Source organism: Anolis carolinensis, chromosome 2 (assembly GCF_035594765.1).
Source record: "Anolis carolinensis isolate JA03-04 chromosome 2, rAnoCar3.1.pri, whole genome shotgun sequence".
Classification (NCBI taxonomy): domain Eukaryota; kingdom Metazoa; phylum Chordata; class Lepidosauria; order Squamata; family Dactyloidae; genus Anolis; species Anolis carolinensis.
In genome coordinates, this window is record NC_085842.1 from 4363016 (window position 1) to 4377759 (window position 14744).

Below are 14744 nucleotides of genomic sequence, written 5' to 3' on the forward strand. Positions count from 1 at the left end.
GTAATTCTACAGAAAACAAACCTGGGCTACGAAACAGCAAGAAATTCACCAAAAATGTCCCACTTGCTGTACATGGACGATCTACAGCTTTATGGAAAATCAGAAACAGAAATCCAGTCCTTGACCAACACAGTCAGAATTTTCACAGTGCCACGTTGGATAAGCGAAAATGTTGGATAATAAAGAGGGATTAAGGAAAAGCCTATTAAATGTCAAATTACATTATGATTTTATAAATTAAGCACCAAAACATCATGCTTTACACCAAATGGACAGAAAAATTAGTTCAAGATACGATAATGTTATGTAGTAATTACTCTATTTACGAATTTAGCACCAAAACATCGTAATATATTGAAAATATTGACTACAAAAACATTGGCTACTAACAAATTGACTACAAATGAAGATAGAATAGCATAAAATGAACTTACAGTAACAACATTGTTGGAAGTTAAATCTGTAAAATATTCAGTCCTTGCTGCCTAGAGAAACAGCTGTGGATGGGGGCAGGAGGCAAACTGCATTGTATAACCCAGAACATTGGATAAGCAAATGTTGGATAAGCGAGACTCTGCTGTATTTTGGATTCATAGAATCCTAGAACAATAAGTTGGAAGAGTCCCCATGGGCCATCTAGTCCAACGCTCTGCCATGTCAGAAAAGCACAAAGTATCCCTGACAGATGGCCATACAGCCTCTGTTTAAAAGCCTCTCCACCACACTCCGAGGCAGAGAGTTCCACCGCTGAACAGCTCTTCTTGTGGTCAGGAAGTTCTTCCTAATGTTCAGGTGGAATCTCCTCTTCTGTCATTTGAACCCATGGCTCCGAGTCCTAATCTCCAGGGCAGCAGAAAACAGGCTTCCTCCCTCCTCCCTCTGACTTCCCCTCACATATTTCTATATGTCTCTCATGTCACCTCTCAACCTTCTCTTCTGCAGGCTAAACAAACCCAGCTCTTTAAGACACTCCTCATAGGGATTCCTGGACGATCTAAAGACCTTTGATCATTTTAGTTGCCCTCCTCTGGACACCTTCCAGCTTGTCAGTATATCTCTTAAGCTACGAGGCCCAGAATTGGACACAATATTCCAGGTGAGATACTGGTCAAATGACATTTTAGAAAAGCCTTAAAAACATGGCTATGTGCTCAGGCTTTTAACGAATAAACAACAAAGAAGACCCAGACTGATGTATGGATAAAGCATGAGGATATTGGATGAACGGATTTTAACCATATGTTTTATATTTTATACTGTATTCAATTGTTTGTAATAGATTTTATATGCTGTTTGATTTTAATGATGTGTCGGCATCGAATTGTTGCCAGTTGTACGCCGCCCTGAGTCCCTTCGGGTGAGAAGGGCGAGACAGAAATATTGGAAATAAATAAATAAATAAAATTTAGTATAATGCCAAATTGTTGTTTTTAAAACTTTGTGTTTTCAAATACATTACAACTTGTACCCTGGGTTTGCTTCTGACACGATAAATAAATCCAGGTGAGGTCTAACCAAAGCAGAATAGAGAGGCACCATGACTTCCTTCGATCTAGACACTTCAGATGCAACCCAAAATCGCATTGGCCTTTTTAGCTGTTGGCTCATGTTCACCTTGTTCTCCCTGAAGACTCCAAGATCTTTCTCACATGGACTGTTGGGGAGCCAGGCGTCACCCGTTCTGTATCTTTGCGCTTCTTTTTTTCTGCCTAAGCATCATATCCTACATTTGTCCTTGTTGAAATTCATGTTGTTAGTTTTGGCCAATCAGCTCTCTAACCTATTACAGTCATTTTGAATTCTGATCCTGTCCTCTTGACAGCGCTCCCTCCTATAGATATCGAATCTAGACCACAATAATTTGGGGATCCTGCCTGGCAAGGAATGCTAGCAATTAATTAAGTTCCGAGATTAGAATTAACTCAGCAAAGGCAGTTGAAGACACAAGACATACGTAGATTTATTCATCCATGGCTGGAGACCTGTGGACCCATGCCCAAGAGATAAGTTGGGCCACATGTTCTCCTGCAAAGAGCTAAATAGAGTCTATTTCACTTTTACTGTTTGAATCCTCCCTCCCTTGCCCGGAATTGGCTGAGCCTTCAATGAAATCTCAGTGGAGACAAGGCTCTGGGGGTGGGGAGGAGTTCACAGAGGGGAGGTTTGGAGGATGTTATGACTATGGGATCCACATCCCTGAGAACAATGGAGGGTCTGTTCAGGAGGAAGCTTGACTTGACAAACCAGTTTAGAGAGTATATGAATGTCTCTCACCCTTGGTAGACAAAAGGCATTGGGGTTCCTTTGTGAGTTGTTTAACATGGATTCCAGTACCTTTACCACATGTTCATTTCTGCTATAAATATGTATATAAGGTAAAGGTTCCCCCCTGACTTAATCCAGTTGTGTCCAACTCTGGGGGTTGGTGCTCATCTCCATTTCTAAGCCAAAGAGCCGGCGTTGTCCGTAGACACCTCCAAGGGCATGTGGCCACTGGCATGACTGCATGGAGAACCATTACCTTCCCACTGGAGCGGTATCTATTGATCTACTCACATTTGTATGTTTTCAAACTGGTAGGTTGGCAGATGCTGGGGCTAACAGTGGGCACTCATTCTGCTCACCGGATTCGAACCTGCAACCTTTTGGTCCGCAAGTTCAGCAGCTCAGCGCTTTGACACACTGCGCCACCGAGGGTCCCATATATACTGTATATATATATAATCATCCTATATATAGTCATCCCAGTCATCCGCAAACCCAATCAACAATTGGGCCATACATTTTACAGAAAACCCACATACACGGATAGATCTACATAAAAATTCCAACCGTCATTTAAGTAAAAAAAAAAAAAGCACAATTAAATCCCTGGCAGACTGTGTGAAAAAAATCTGTGAAGCCCAACTCCTCCAAGAGGGACTGAATCACCTCAACTGGACTCTCCAGGCCAATGGAGACTCCACCACAGACATCAGAAGAGCTGCAAGGCCAAGAACAAGACAGGAAGAGTCAAGACAAAGATCCACCCAGACGAAAAGGGTTCTCACCATATATCAAGGGAACCACTGACCGCAGAGGAAAGCTGATGAAGAAACACAACCTACAAACTATCTACAGACCAACGAAGAAAATCCAACCAATGCTGCGTTCAGTGAAGGACAAGAGGGATCCTCTCACCTCTGCAGGAGTCTACTGTATACCATGTATCTGTGGACAAGTCTACAGAGGGATAATCAAACACAGCACTGCCCAAACTTGAATCAAGGAACGTGAAAGGAACGGCAGACGTAAGTCAACCAGAGAAGTCAGCCATAGCAGAGCACCTGATGGACCAACCTGGACACAGGATATTATTTGAGAACACAGAAATGCTGGACCACTCCAACAACTACCATGCCAGACTACACAGAGAAGCCATTGAAATCCACAAGCATGTGGGCAATTTCAACAGAAAGGAGGAAACCATGAAAATGAACACAATCTGGCTATGAGTATTAAAAAAACTATTAACATCAGGACAGCAAAAAAAGAACAACACTTTGAAAACAGAGGAATTCCAGACATGAATCAATCAGGGCCAGCTAATACCTCCCAACAAAGGATTCCCAGGCAGGAAGGTGCAAGGCCTTGCTGAAATCAAGATATGCTAGATCAGGCCTGGGCCAACGTGGGCCCTCCAGGCGTTTTGGACTCCAACTCCCACAATTCCTAACGCCTGGAGGGTGTTAATTCAGGCCTGGGCCAACTCCAGGTGTTTTGGACTTCAACTCCCACAATGCCTTGTACTTTCCTCCTCCTCCTCCTCCCTTCTTCCTCCCACCAAGTAAACAAGCTCCTCCCAGGCACTTTCCGGAAGTGACGTCAGAGGAAATTGCGTCACTCTCTTTCTCCATTAGCATTCCCTACCTCTCTAGGAAGCTGAGCTCGCATTTGGAGGACTCAGGTGGGACCCAAAGGCGCTTCTTCTTTTTCTTCCTCTATTTTCCTGCAAAGGTAAGCCTTGAGGAGGGTAGGAGAGTTAGAAAGGGAATAAATACAAATCCCAACGGGCGAGGGAATGAGGTAAACTGTGAGGCCCTGATGTCACGTGATTGGGCCGCGTCGGGGAGGGGTTGAGCCAATGGGACGCTGATTGGTAGGACTCCTCTTCGGATTTGAATACGGCCCCTGATTGGCTGTTGCTGTGGCGACGCCAGGGCGGTGCTCCGGCCTGTTTTATGCCCAGTCAGGGAAGGAGGGGGCGCGCTGAGTAAATGCGAACGTTGAGCGCGAGCGCTGATTGGTGGGACGCCTCTTTAGATTTGAATACGGCTCCTGATTGGCTGTTGCTCTGGCGACGGCAGGGCGGTCCTCTTGCCTGTTTAATGCCCCGTCAGAGTAGACGCAGGAAGGAGGGGGCGTGCGCTGAGTATACTGAACGTTCAGCGTGAGCGCTGATTGGTTGGGACTCATGTCTGGATTTGAATACGGCTCCTGATTGGCTGTTGCTCTGGCGACGGCAGGGCGGTCCTCTTGCCTGTTTAATGCCCCGTCAGAGTAGACGCAGGAAGGAGGGGGCGTGCGCTGAGTATACTGAACGTTCAGCGTGAGCGCTGATTGGTTGGGACTCATGTCTGGATTTGAATACGGCTCCTGATTGGCTGTTGCTCTGGAGACGGCAAGGAGGTGCGCGTTCCCGTTTTGTGCCCAGTCAGGAAAGACGCGGGAGGGAGGTGGCGAGCGCTGATTGGTGGGACGCCCGTTGAATTTTGAATACGGCTCCCGATTGGCTATTGCTGTGGAAACGTCAGGGCGGAAGGAGGAAGAGGGTTGCGAGCGCCCTTAGTCACGTGTAGGGAAGCCGAGTGGAAGGGAAAAGGTGAGTTGCAATCCTTATCTCACTTATCCGAGCTTCACTTATCCAATGTTCTGTATTATCCAAGGCAGTCTGCTTTTTAGTAGTCATGGGTTTTGTAGTCAATGTTGCAATGTTTTGGTGCTAAATTCGTAAATACAGTAATTAATACATAACATGACTGTGTATTGACATGCTTTTCCTGTCAATTTCTTGTAAAACATGATGTTTTGGTGCTTAATTTGTAAAATCATAATGTAATTTTATGTTTAATAGGCTTTTTTCTTAATCCCTCCTTATTATCCAAGATTTTCGCTTATCAAATGTTCTGCCAGCAACGTTATGGAGTAATTACTGTATATACGATTTTAGCACCAAAACATTGCCGTGTATTGAAAACATTGACTACAAAAAGACAGACTGCATTGGATAATACAGAACATTGGATGAGCAAAGATTGGATAAGTGAGACTCTACTGTAATATTACTAATAATATTGCAGTATGGCAGTATATTTATTTATTTATTTATTTACAGCATTTATATTCCGCCCTTCTCACCCCGAAGGGGACTCAGGGCGGATCACATTACACATATAGGCAAACATTCAGTGCCTTTTAACATAGAACAAAGACAAACAAACATAGGCTCCGAGCGGGGCTCGAACTCATGACCTCCTGGTCAGAGTGATTCATTGCAGTTAATTGCACTGGCTTGCTCTCCCGCCTGCGCCAAGCCCGGGCTGTGTATAGTTATACGAAATACTAATATTGTGCTAGGCTAATCATATAATCTATTGTATATACATATAATATTGATAATATTACAATGTGGTACAGTATGATACTACAAGGGTTGAATGAAAAGTAATGCCTCCACCTTCGTAACTCTTCAACAGATGGCGTCACTGGTCTGTGGCAGGTACTGGCTTGTTCAGTAGACTCTCCTCTACAGTTCCGTTTCGCGGGAAGCCTTAGCATTGAAAGGTTGTGTTGTTAAAGTGCAAAGTATGGAACCCTGTGCAGACGGTCGGTCAATGCGATTTAAGCAACGTGCAGTCATTGAATTCTTGACAGCAGAAGGTGTCACCCCAAAGGAGATTCATCAGAGAATGCAAGCTGTTTATGGTGATTGTGTTGATGTGAGTCTTGTGCGTCGTTGGGTGAGTAAGTTGGAAGATGTTGAGGTGGGAACATCTGACTTGCATGACAAACAAAGAGTTGGAGGTCCTGTGGCAGCAACTACTGGGTTTCACAAGCAAAAGGTTGACAGATTGATTCAGGACGGTTGTGATATCACTCAGAGAGAAATGTCAAACATATTCGGCATTGCACAAGAATGTGTGGGTTACATTATTGCTTTGCTTGGCTATTGGAAGATTTGTGCACGATGGGTACTGTGAGAAGCTGGTTGCGGAAACAGTGTCGACTTCTTCCATGACGGCTTCAGAAAACGTGTTCATCGTTGGCAGAAATGTATCCAATTGTCTGGTGATTATGTGGAAAAGTGAATAGTGGTAGTTAAAGAGCACATTCTAAGGATTATTTCTGCGTTTGATTTATTAAAATATTCCCATCCAAACCCAAGTAACGAAGGTGGAGGCATTACTATTCTTTCAACCCTTGTACAAATATGCAACTATCAGAAAAGAAATAATAATAATAATGCCACCTCTCTTTGCAATGCAGTAATAGTGTGCATACAATATAATAATAACTCGGCTCTCTTTGCAAAACAACAATAGTCGGTATACAATATAATATTTATTTATTTATTTATTATTTTTATTTATTATTTAAACTTATATGCCGCCACTCCCCTAGGGCTCGGGGCTGCTTACAAGAAGGATAAAATCTAACAATTTAAAAACATCTTTAAAATATCTTTTAAAAAAATATTAACAACACACCTCTCTTTGCAAAGCAGTTATAGTGTAGATACAATATAATAATAATAATCCAATTCTCTTTGCAAAGCAGTAATAGTATACATGTAATATAATAATAACAATAACAACGACCCACTTCTCTTAGCAAAAGCTGAAGTAGTGTACATAAAAAATATAATAATAATAATAATCCACTTCTCTTTGCAAACATAAAAATAGGATTAAATATAAACAGTATTTTAAAATTCCTAATTAAAACCTATCAAAACATATTCAAAGTTAAATGTTCATCTGTGCCAGGGATCCTGTTCAAATACACAGACGAATTCCTCTGTGCAATGCACATACCTTATTTGTAGTACAAAAAAAAACCCCATGAAAGAACAATACAATATTTAAAATGAAGAACATTTTTACCAAAATAAATGTGCCAATATTTCAGTGGAGAGTGTGGGCCTGCTTTTGGCTGATGAGAGAGTCAAGTTAATGAGGATTGTTGTTTATGTTATGTTGTTGTTGTTGTGTTCCTTCAAGTCGTTTCAGATGTAGGGTGACCCTAAGGCTAAAGTTTAGATGATAGATTGGTAAACATGTTTTAATATGTGCATTTTATTGAGTGTTTTTAAATGATTTATGTGTTTTAGCAATGCAGAGATATATAAAACTATGATTACAATGATTTTGGAGGGCTGCATCACCACCATTAAAAGACTCATTGGGAATGTAGCTACACTGTAGAAATAATACATTTTGACTTCACTTGGATTGCCGTGGCTCAAAGTTAGGGAATCCCCAGGAGTGGCAATTTTACAAGGCCTTTTAGCTTTCTCTGCCAAACAAGGCTGGTACCTCACCAAGCTACAAGATAACACGATTCTATAGCATTGACCTGTGTCAGTTAAAGGGGTGTCCAAATGCGTTCATTCTGCACTGCAGATATGCCAGGCATGGGCCAACTTTGGCCTTCCCTCCAGGTATTTTGGACTATAACTCCCACAGTTCCTAACAGTCTGCTGGCTGTTAGGGATTGTGGGAGTTGAAGTCCAAAACACCTGGACAGAAAGCTGAAGTTGGCCAATGTCTGCTCTACACTGATGACTTCGTGTAGCCTGTGATTCAGTCCAAAGCTTCTCCATGAAATCAAGGAATCTAGAGGTCCTTCAGGAGAACTTCTGTCTGCACCACTGGATCTTCTTGGTATTTGATTCTTCGATGTTCATTGAGATTGTTCATTGTCTGAAGGAGACTGGAGGTCCTTCAGGAGAACTTCCATCCACACTGCTGGCTCTTCCTGGTCTTTGATTCTTTGATGTTCACTGAGATTGTCCATTGTCTCCTTTTTCAGGATCTGGTGGCTGTTAAAGAGAAGCCTGAATCTTCCGCAGAAGAGGAGCCTTTATTGGGAGACATGGAGGTCGTGGAGGAGAGCTCCGAGAGTGTGGCCTCCTCAGAAAGAGGTATCCTTTTCTTGGGCTGAAGGACAAGGTTGTCCTCATTGGGGTCCATGCACTATGGGGTTGCTAGGGAAGCAACAGAATCCCACATAGGTTTGAGGAAGGTTCTCTTATGATGATAGAACCCTAGACTTAGAAGAGACCTCAAGGGTGGGAGAACACCATCCAAGCCCTCCTGACTGATGGACATCCAGCTTCTGCTTAGAAACCTTCAAAGAAGGAAAGAGACTCCACTGGAGTCCTAGGCATCGTATTCCACTGTTGAAGAATCTCATAGGTTCGAGGAAGATTCTCTTATGATGATAGAATCCTAGACTTAGAAGAGACCCAAGGGGTGGAAGGACACCATCCAAGCCCTCTTGACTGATGGCCATCCAGCTTCTGCTTAGAAACCTTCAAAGAAGGAAAGAGACTCCACTGGAGTCCCAGGCACCGTATCCCACTATTGAAGAACCTTGACCATCAGGAGGTTCTTCTTCATGTTGAGGTGGGATCTCCTTACCTGATGTTTGAATCCAAGGCTCTGTTGTGTCCCAGTCTCTGAAGCAACAGATAAGCAAGCTTGCCCCTTTCTCCTCTTCTTCCTCAATGGGACCTCCTTCCCAATATTTAAACATGGCTACTTCTCTCCTTAGATGTTGTTACACAAGGTCCAAGCTCTTTTATAATATGTTGATCGGTATCTAAACACTCTGCTGACTTACTACAGAGTCGGTGATGTATGCTTGTCAAATAGTGTGTTAAAGCACTGACCTGCTGAACTTGCAGACCGAAAGGTCCCAGGTTCAAACCCCGGGAGCGGAGTTGAGCGCCCGCTGTTAGCTCCAGCTTCTGCCAACCTAGCAGTTCGAAAACATGCCAGTGTGAATAGATCTGGGGGGAAGGTAACGGCACTCCATGCAGTCATGCCGGCCACATGACCTTGGAGGTGTCTACGGACAACGCCGGCTCTTCGGCTTAGAAATGGAGATGAGCACCAACCCCCAGAGTCAGACATGACTGAAGTTAACGTCAGGGGAAACCTTTACCTTTTTAAATTTCTCTTTGATAGTGCTGCTCAGTCCAATTGACCACTTTGTCCTCCTTTCCCCCAACAATTCTCCAGTTAAATTTTCTGTTCTCGTTAATCCTGCCTGTTCAATTATTGGGCCTAAGGATAATAAGGAAAGTAACGGCGCTCCGTGGAGTCATGCTGGCCACATGACCTTGGAGGTGTCTATGGACAACGCCAGCTCTTAGCTTATAATAGTAATAATAATAATAATAGTAATAGTAATAACTTTATTTTTGTATCCTGCCTCCATCTCCCTGAAGGGACTCAGGGTGACTAACACGGAGCCAAGCCCAGATAATTACAATAAAACAACATAAAATAGATGACTAGACTTAATCTCAGGGGAAAACCTTTACCTTTACCTAAGGACATTACTAGGAGTCCCCGGTGGCACAGCGGATTAAACCACTGAGTTGCTGAACTTGCTGACTGAAAGGTTGGTGGTTTGGATCCGGAGAGCGGGGTGAGCTCCCAATGTTAGCTCCAGCTTCTGCCAACCTAGCAGTTCAAAAACATGCAAATGTGAGTAGATCAGTAGGCTCACTCCGCTCCCTGGGTTTCGAACCTACGACCTTTCGGTCTGCAAGTTCAGCAGCTCAGCGCTTTAACACGCTGTGCCACTAGGGGCTCCTAATTAAAACTGTATAAGATATTAAAATATAGCTCTTCAATAAATTACAATTGAATAATCATTGTCTCTGTGATGGACACCTCCTCCCCCTGTAGAGGGACAAACCACTTGTAGTCAAGAATTCTGAGAAGTGAGTTTGCTATTCATTTGAACGCAATCTAATAAGAATTCAAAATTAAGTAAATCAGGTCTTGCCCAATATATAGCTAATTTAGATGCAGTGGATTGTGAGTAGGAAAAGAGAATGGATTATTCAGTGAAAGAGCCTAGTCTCCAATCAGGGTATTACCTGATATTGTGTAGTTTGTGTTTGTTTAGCAATTTCCCCGGTTTGACTGTTCTGTAAACACTTGTATGTTACTAGCTGTGCCCAGCCACGCGTTGCTGTGGCAAAGTATGGTGGTATGGGAAATAACGTATTGAGGAATTGGTGGTAGTTAAGGTAAAGGATGAAGGTTTTCCCCTGACATTGAGCCCAGTCATGTCTGACTCTGGGGGTTGGTGCTCATCTCCATTTTTAAGCCGAAGAGCCGGCGTTGTCCATAGACTCCTCTAAGGTCATGTGGGATGACTTTATGGAGCGCCGTTACCTTCCCGCCAGAGCAGTAGCTATACATCTACTCTCATTTGCATGTTTTTGAACTTTAGGGTTGGTATAAGCTGGGGCTAACAGTGGGAGCTCTCTCCGCTCCCCTAATTCAAACCTTTCGGTCCAGAAGTTCAGCACTTCAGCGCTTTAACATGCTGCGCCATCAGGGGATATTATTTCGTAAAGGTTGTGAATATACAATATTTCTGATTTATTTTTTTTGCCTGTTGGAGATGAATGCTGCAATTAGGCAAAATTATTAGCATGTAATGGAAGGTGTTAGCTGGCCCTGATGGTTTCCTGTCTGGAATACCCTTGTTTTTAGAGTGGTGTTCTTTGCGATATTTTCTGTGCTTCTATTGTCTGTGGCCCTTAGAAAACAATTATTCCTCTATCTCTAATTAGGACTTTATTTTTCTTTTCTTTTTGTTGTATCAACCTAGAGGCGTGGATGAGGGGTTGTGCTGTCAATTTTCGAGATTGTTGGGTGTTTAGTTTTGTTGTTTTGTTGGTCACCGGGATTCCATCACTCTTTTATATATATAGATTCACTTAACAGCTCCATGGACTGTAATAAAGTTTAAAGTACAGTAGAGTCCCGCCAATCCGAGTTCAGCTTATCCAACACTCCGTATTATCCAAGGCAAATGTCTTTCCTCACTTGCTGTCTCTTTCACTCACTCACCCCGCCGGGTCCTGGTGCTGTCAGAACCCAGCCGGGTGAGTGAGCGATGCTGCCGGGACCCAGCGTGGCAAAGGAGCTGAGGGATGGAGGGTGGGTGAGTGAAGGAGGGGGGCAAAGGCCCTCGCTTGCTCGCTCCTTCGCCAGGCCGGGCCCCGGTGCTGCCAGAATCTGGCATGGCGAAGGAGCTTAGGGGACGGAGGGCGAGCGAATGAAGGAGGGCAGCAAAGTTGCTCGCTCACTCACCACTTCGCCAGGCTGGCCCCCATGCTGCTGGGATCCGGCGTGACAAAGGAGCTGAGGGACGGAGGGTGGGTGAGTGAAAGAGGGTAGCAAAGGCACTCACTTGTCACTACTTCGCCAGGCTGGGCCCCTTGTTGCCGGGACCCAGCGTGGCGAAGGAGCTGAGGGACGGAGGGCGGGCAAATAAAGGAGGGCAGCAAAGGTGCTCGCTCGCTCACCACTTTGCCGGGCTGGGCCCCGTGCTGTTGGGACCTGATGTGGCGAAGGAGCTGAGGGACGGAAGGCGGGCGAGTGAAGGAGGGCAGCAAAGACACTTGTTCGCTCGCCACTTCGCAAGGCCGGGACCCGATGTGGCGAAGGAGCTGAGGCACAGAGGGCGAGCGAGTGAAGGAGGGTAGCAAAGGTGCTTGCTTACTCACCACTTCGCCAAGCTGGGCCCTGTGCTGCTGGGACCCGGCGTGGCGAAGGAGTTGAGGGACCTAGGGCGGGCGAGTGGAGGGTGGCAAAGGTCCTCCCTCACCCGCTCGCTTTCTCACTCACTCGCCCCGCCAGGTCCCGGTGCTGCCGTCGCCACTGCTGGGACCTGGCCTGGTAAGTGAACGAGCGAGCGAGGGGGGCGGGCAAGCGAGCACCCACCTTGTTACCCGGCAGTTTCACTTATCTGTCATTCTGCCCGCCAGTTTATGACGGATAAGCGAGACTCTACTGTAAATGTAATTATCATAATTTGAGTTTGTTTTCCCACTTTGGTGATTTCCTCTTCCAAAACTTCCCTTCCTTCAGGTGATTCCAAGGAGAAGAGGAAGAAGGAGGCAACTGTCGAAAATCAAGATTGGGACCACGATGCAGCTTACATTTCCCCCGAAGGGACTTACCTGCCTCAAACCGAATCACTTGGAGGAAATCGCACAGGAAATGAAATAAGCCTGCCAAAGCTGTCTGAGTTCGAGAAGAGCATCCTCCAGCCGATCTTCCACGACAAAGGCGAGAAAGCAGCCCCCAAAGTAGAGGACGTGCACCGATGCTTGGACTGTGGCAAGACCTTCAACCTCAACTCCAAGCTGAAGCTGCACCAGAAGATCCACTCCGAGGAGAAGCCCTTCGAGTGCCCCGAGTGCGGGAGGCACTTCCGCCACAAGGGGAACCTCCAGACGCACCAGAGGATCCACGTGAAGGATAAACCCTTCCGCTGCGAGGAGTGCGGGCGCTGCTTCAGCTACAGCTGGATCCTCCAGAAGCACCTCAAGTTCCACGAAAGCAGGAGGCTCCCCGTCAAGGAGAAAGCGGCTCCATCGTGGATCGGGCCACAAAAGGATCCTTCGCTCAACGGAGAAGCAACGCAAGGAGCCGTTGCTTCCAACGCTGAAGCAGAAGAGTTGACGCAGGTGTCGACTGATTGACGGAGTTGACCAGAAGGATCCATCCCAAGGGGGTGAATAGTCGGTGGCGATGCCTCAGTGGCCTGGGAGTTGTAGTTTAGCAACATTTTCAAGATGCCATGCAATTTCAAACACTGTCTTTAAGGGTATGGACAACTTTAGCTTGTAGGAAAAGCCTAGATCCCGTTGGGCCCGGCTGGGAATTACCACATATGAGCTGCATTTTGTATTGTCCTCCGATACTCCTTTTTTTTCCCCTCACAAGACCAAAAATAAGCCATGATTTGTCTCTCATTTTCAAGGCAACGTCTTCATAGGTTTTCAAGGACTGGAGTTGAGTCTGTGGTTTGTTAAGTTGAGAATACTTTCTTTTTTCAATGCCCTCGCGTTGTGGGTTTGGTTCATTTGTGTTTGATTAAAGGCATTGTTGAGCTTGCGTGCTTCTTGGTCTCCTGACTCTTGAGAATCGCTCTTCAGCAGATCTTCCTTGAGAGAGAGTGGCCCTTTTTTTAAAAAAATATTTTTATTAATGTTTTTGTGATGCAACCATACAAACTTATGGATAAAAACAGGGGAAAGGAATACATTGGGGAAGCAGTGAAGGGGCGGGGAAAGGGGGAAGGGAAGGGGAGTAGAAGTACATAGATACAGACAGCAATTCCTCAAATTAATTCATTTTAAGTAAGTTATAATTTGTGACTGGGTCCTCCTATTGATTTGGTTTATACTTTTGTTTTGAGGTACATGTCCACTTTTTCCCAATTTGTCCTCTTGACAGGTTTGTCTCTTAGTTCTTTCATATAAAAAGTTAGTTGGTCCATGTCCCTGATTTCTTTCACCTTCTCTAACCAAAGATCTAAGTTAGGAATTTGTTCAAGTTTCCATTTTTTGGCCAGTACTATTCTGGCAGCAGTTGTTGTATATATGAATAATTTGTCATCGTTTAATTCCCAATTTAGTGCCGGATCTAAGATCCCTAGTAGATAGGATTCCGGTTTCATAAGGAACTTTATATTTAATATTTTTTGGATTTCATCATGAATAATTGTCCAAAATTTCTGTATTTTCGGGCACGACCACCATAGATGATAAAAAGATCCCTCCTGTGACTTACATTTCCAACAGCTATTTGGGTAATTCTTATACATTGCATGCAACGTTTTTGGAGTCATGTGCCATCTGTGGAAGATTTTTAACCAGTTTTCTTTTAGGTTCCAGGCGTAGGTGTAATTGATTTTCTTCTTCCAAACTAATTCCCATTCTGAAAAATTGATAGGTTGGCTGATATTTCTAGCCCAGCTGGTCATACATTGTTTCACTGTCACTTCTTCTGTTGACCAGCCCAACAGTATATTGTAACTTTTTGATAGAGAGAGAGTGGCCCTTTGACTTGGTCTCCAGTGCAATAGCGACTCCGCTCCGGGCTTTAGCCCAAAGTGTAAGGATCTTCTAAAGCAGTGGTTCCCAGCCTTTGGGCCTCCAAGTGTTTTGGACTTCAACTCCAGAAATCCCAGCGGTTAGGAAGTGTGGGAGGTGAAATCCAAAACATCTGGAGGCCCAAAGGTTGGGAACCACTGATTTAAAGCCTTGATTACAATGAGCCTGTAGGAGTGGGGAGGTGGGCAGAAGAGATGGTGGGTGCCTCCCTCCAGGAAAGCAGAACCTGCTTGCTCCCTTCTCCAGCTCTTCGAAGACCTGCCTCACTACGTCTCCATTGTGACACTCCAGCAAGCGTGGGCAGGCTCTTTCTTTCCTTTCTCTATTTCCCTCAACTCTTTTCTTCCTTGTGTTGTCAAAGACTTTCATGATTGGAATCACTGGGTTGTTATGAGTTTTCCAGGCTGTGTGGCCATGTTCCAGAAGCATTCTCTCCTGACGTTTCACCCACATCTATGGCAGGCATCCTCAGAGGTTGTGAGAGAATGCTTCTGGAACATGGCCTTTCAGCTGGAAAAAAACTTTTCTTCCTGCCTGTCCTTATTTATTT

General features: G+C 44.8%; 2 protein-coding genes and 1 long non-coding RNA gene across 4 annotated transcripts in view; 2 read left to right on the top strand and 1 right to left on the bottom strand.

Annotated features, from left to right (window-relative positions):
• Positions 1-1421, top strand: part of LOC134296885 (uncharacterized) — a 3189-nt gene extending 1768 nt beyond the window's left edge. The window contains exon 2 of the long non-coding RNA XR_010003706.1: positions 943-1421. This is a non-coding gene — a long non-coding RNA (uncharacterized LOC134296885). The remainder of the gene's footprint in view (positions 1-942) is intronic.
• Positions 1-4047, bottom strand: part of LOC103277555 (zinc finger protein 239) — a 22823-nt gene extending 18776 nt beyond the window's left edge. For both annotated transcript variants that reach the window (XM_008123626.3, XM_008123625.3), the window contains exon 1: positions 3910-4047. The gene's annotated coding sequence lies outside the window, so the exon portion shown is untranslated. The remainder of the gene's footprint in view (positions 1-3909) is intronic.
• On the top strand, positions 3749-13193 carry LOC100560887 (zinc finger protein 22). Its single transcript, XM_008123620.3, has 3 exons — positions 3749-3996; positions 8071-8182; positions 12162-13193. The coding sequence occupies exons 2-3, from the start codon at positions 8134-8136 to the stop codon at positions 12776-12778; spliced, it is 666 nt and encodes a 221-aa protein (XP_008121827.1). The 5' UTR covers positions 3749-3996; positions 8071-8133; the 3' UTR covers positions 12779-13193.
• The last annotated feature ends 1551 nt before the right edge of the window (positions 13194-14744 follow it).

What these genes read in the sequence shown, in the direction of transcription:
- LOC100560887 (XM_008123620.3), top strand. Translation starts at nt 8,134, where the DNA reads ATGGAGGTCGTGGAGGAGAGCTCCGAGAGTGTGGCCTCCTCAGAAAGA. An exon ending in TGTGGCCTCCTCAGAAAGAG is followed by an intron (nt 8,183 to 12,161) that starts GTATCCTTTTCT and finishes CCCTTCCTTCAG; the next exon opens with GTGATTCCAAGGAGAAGAGG.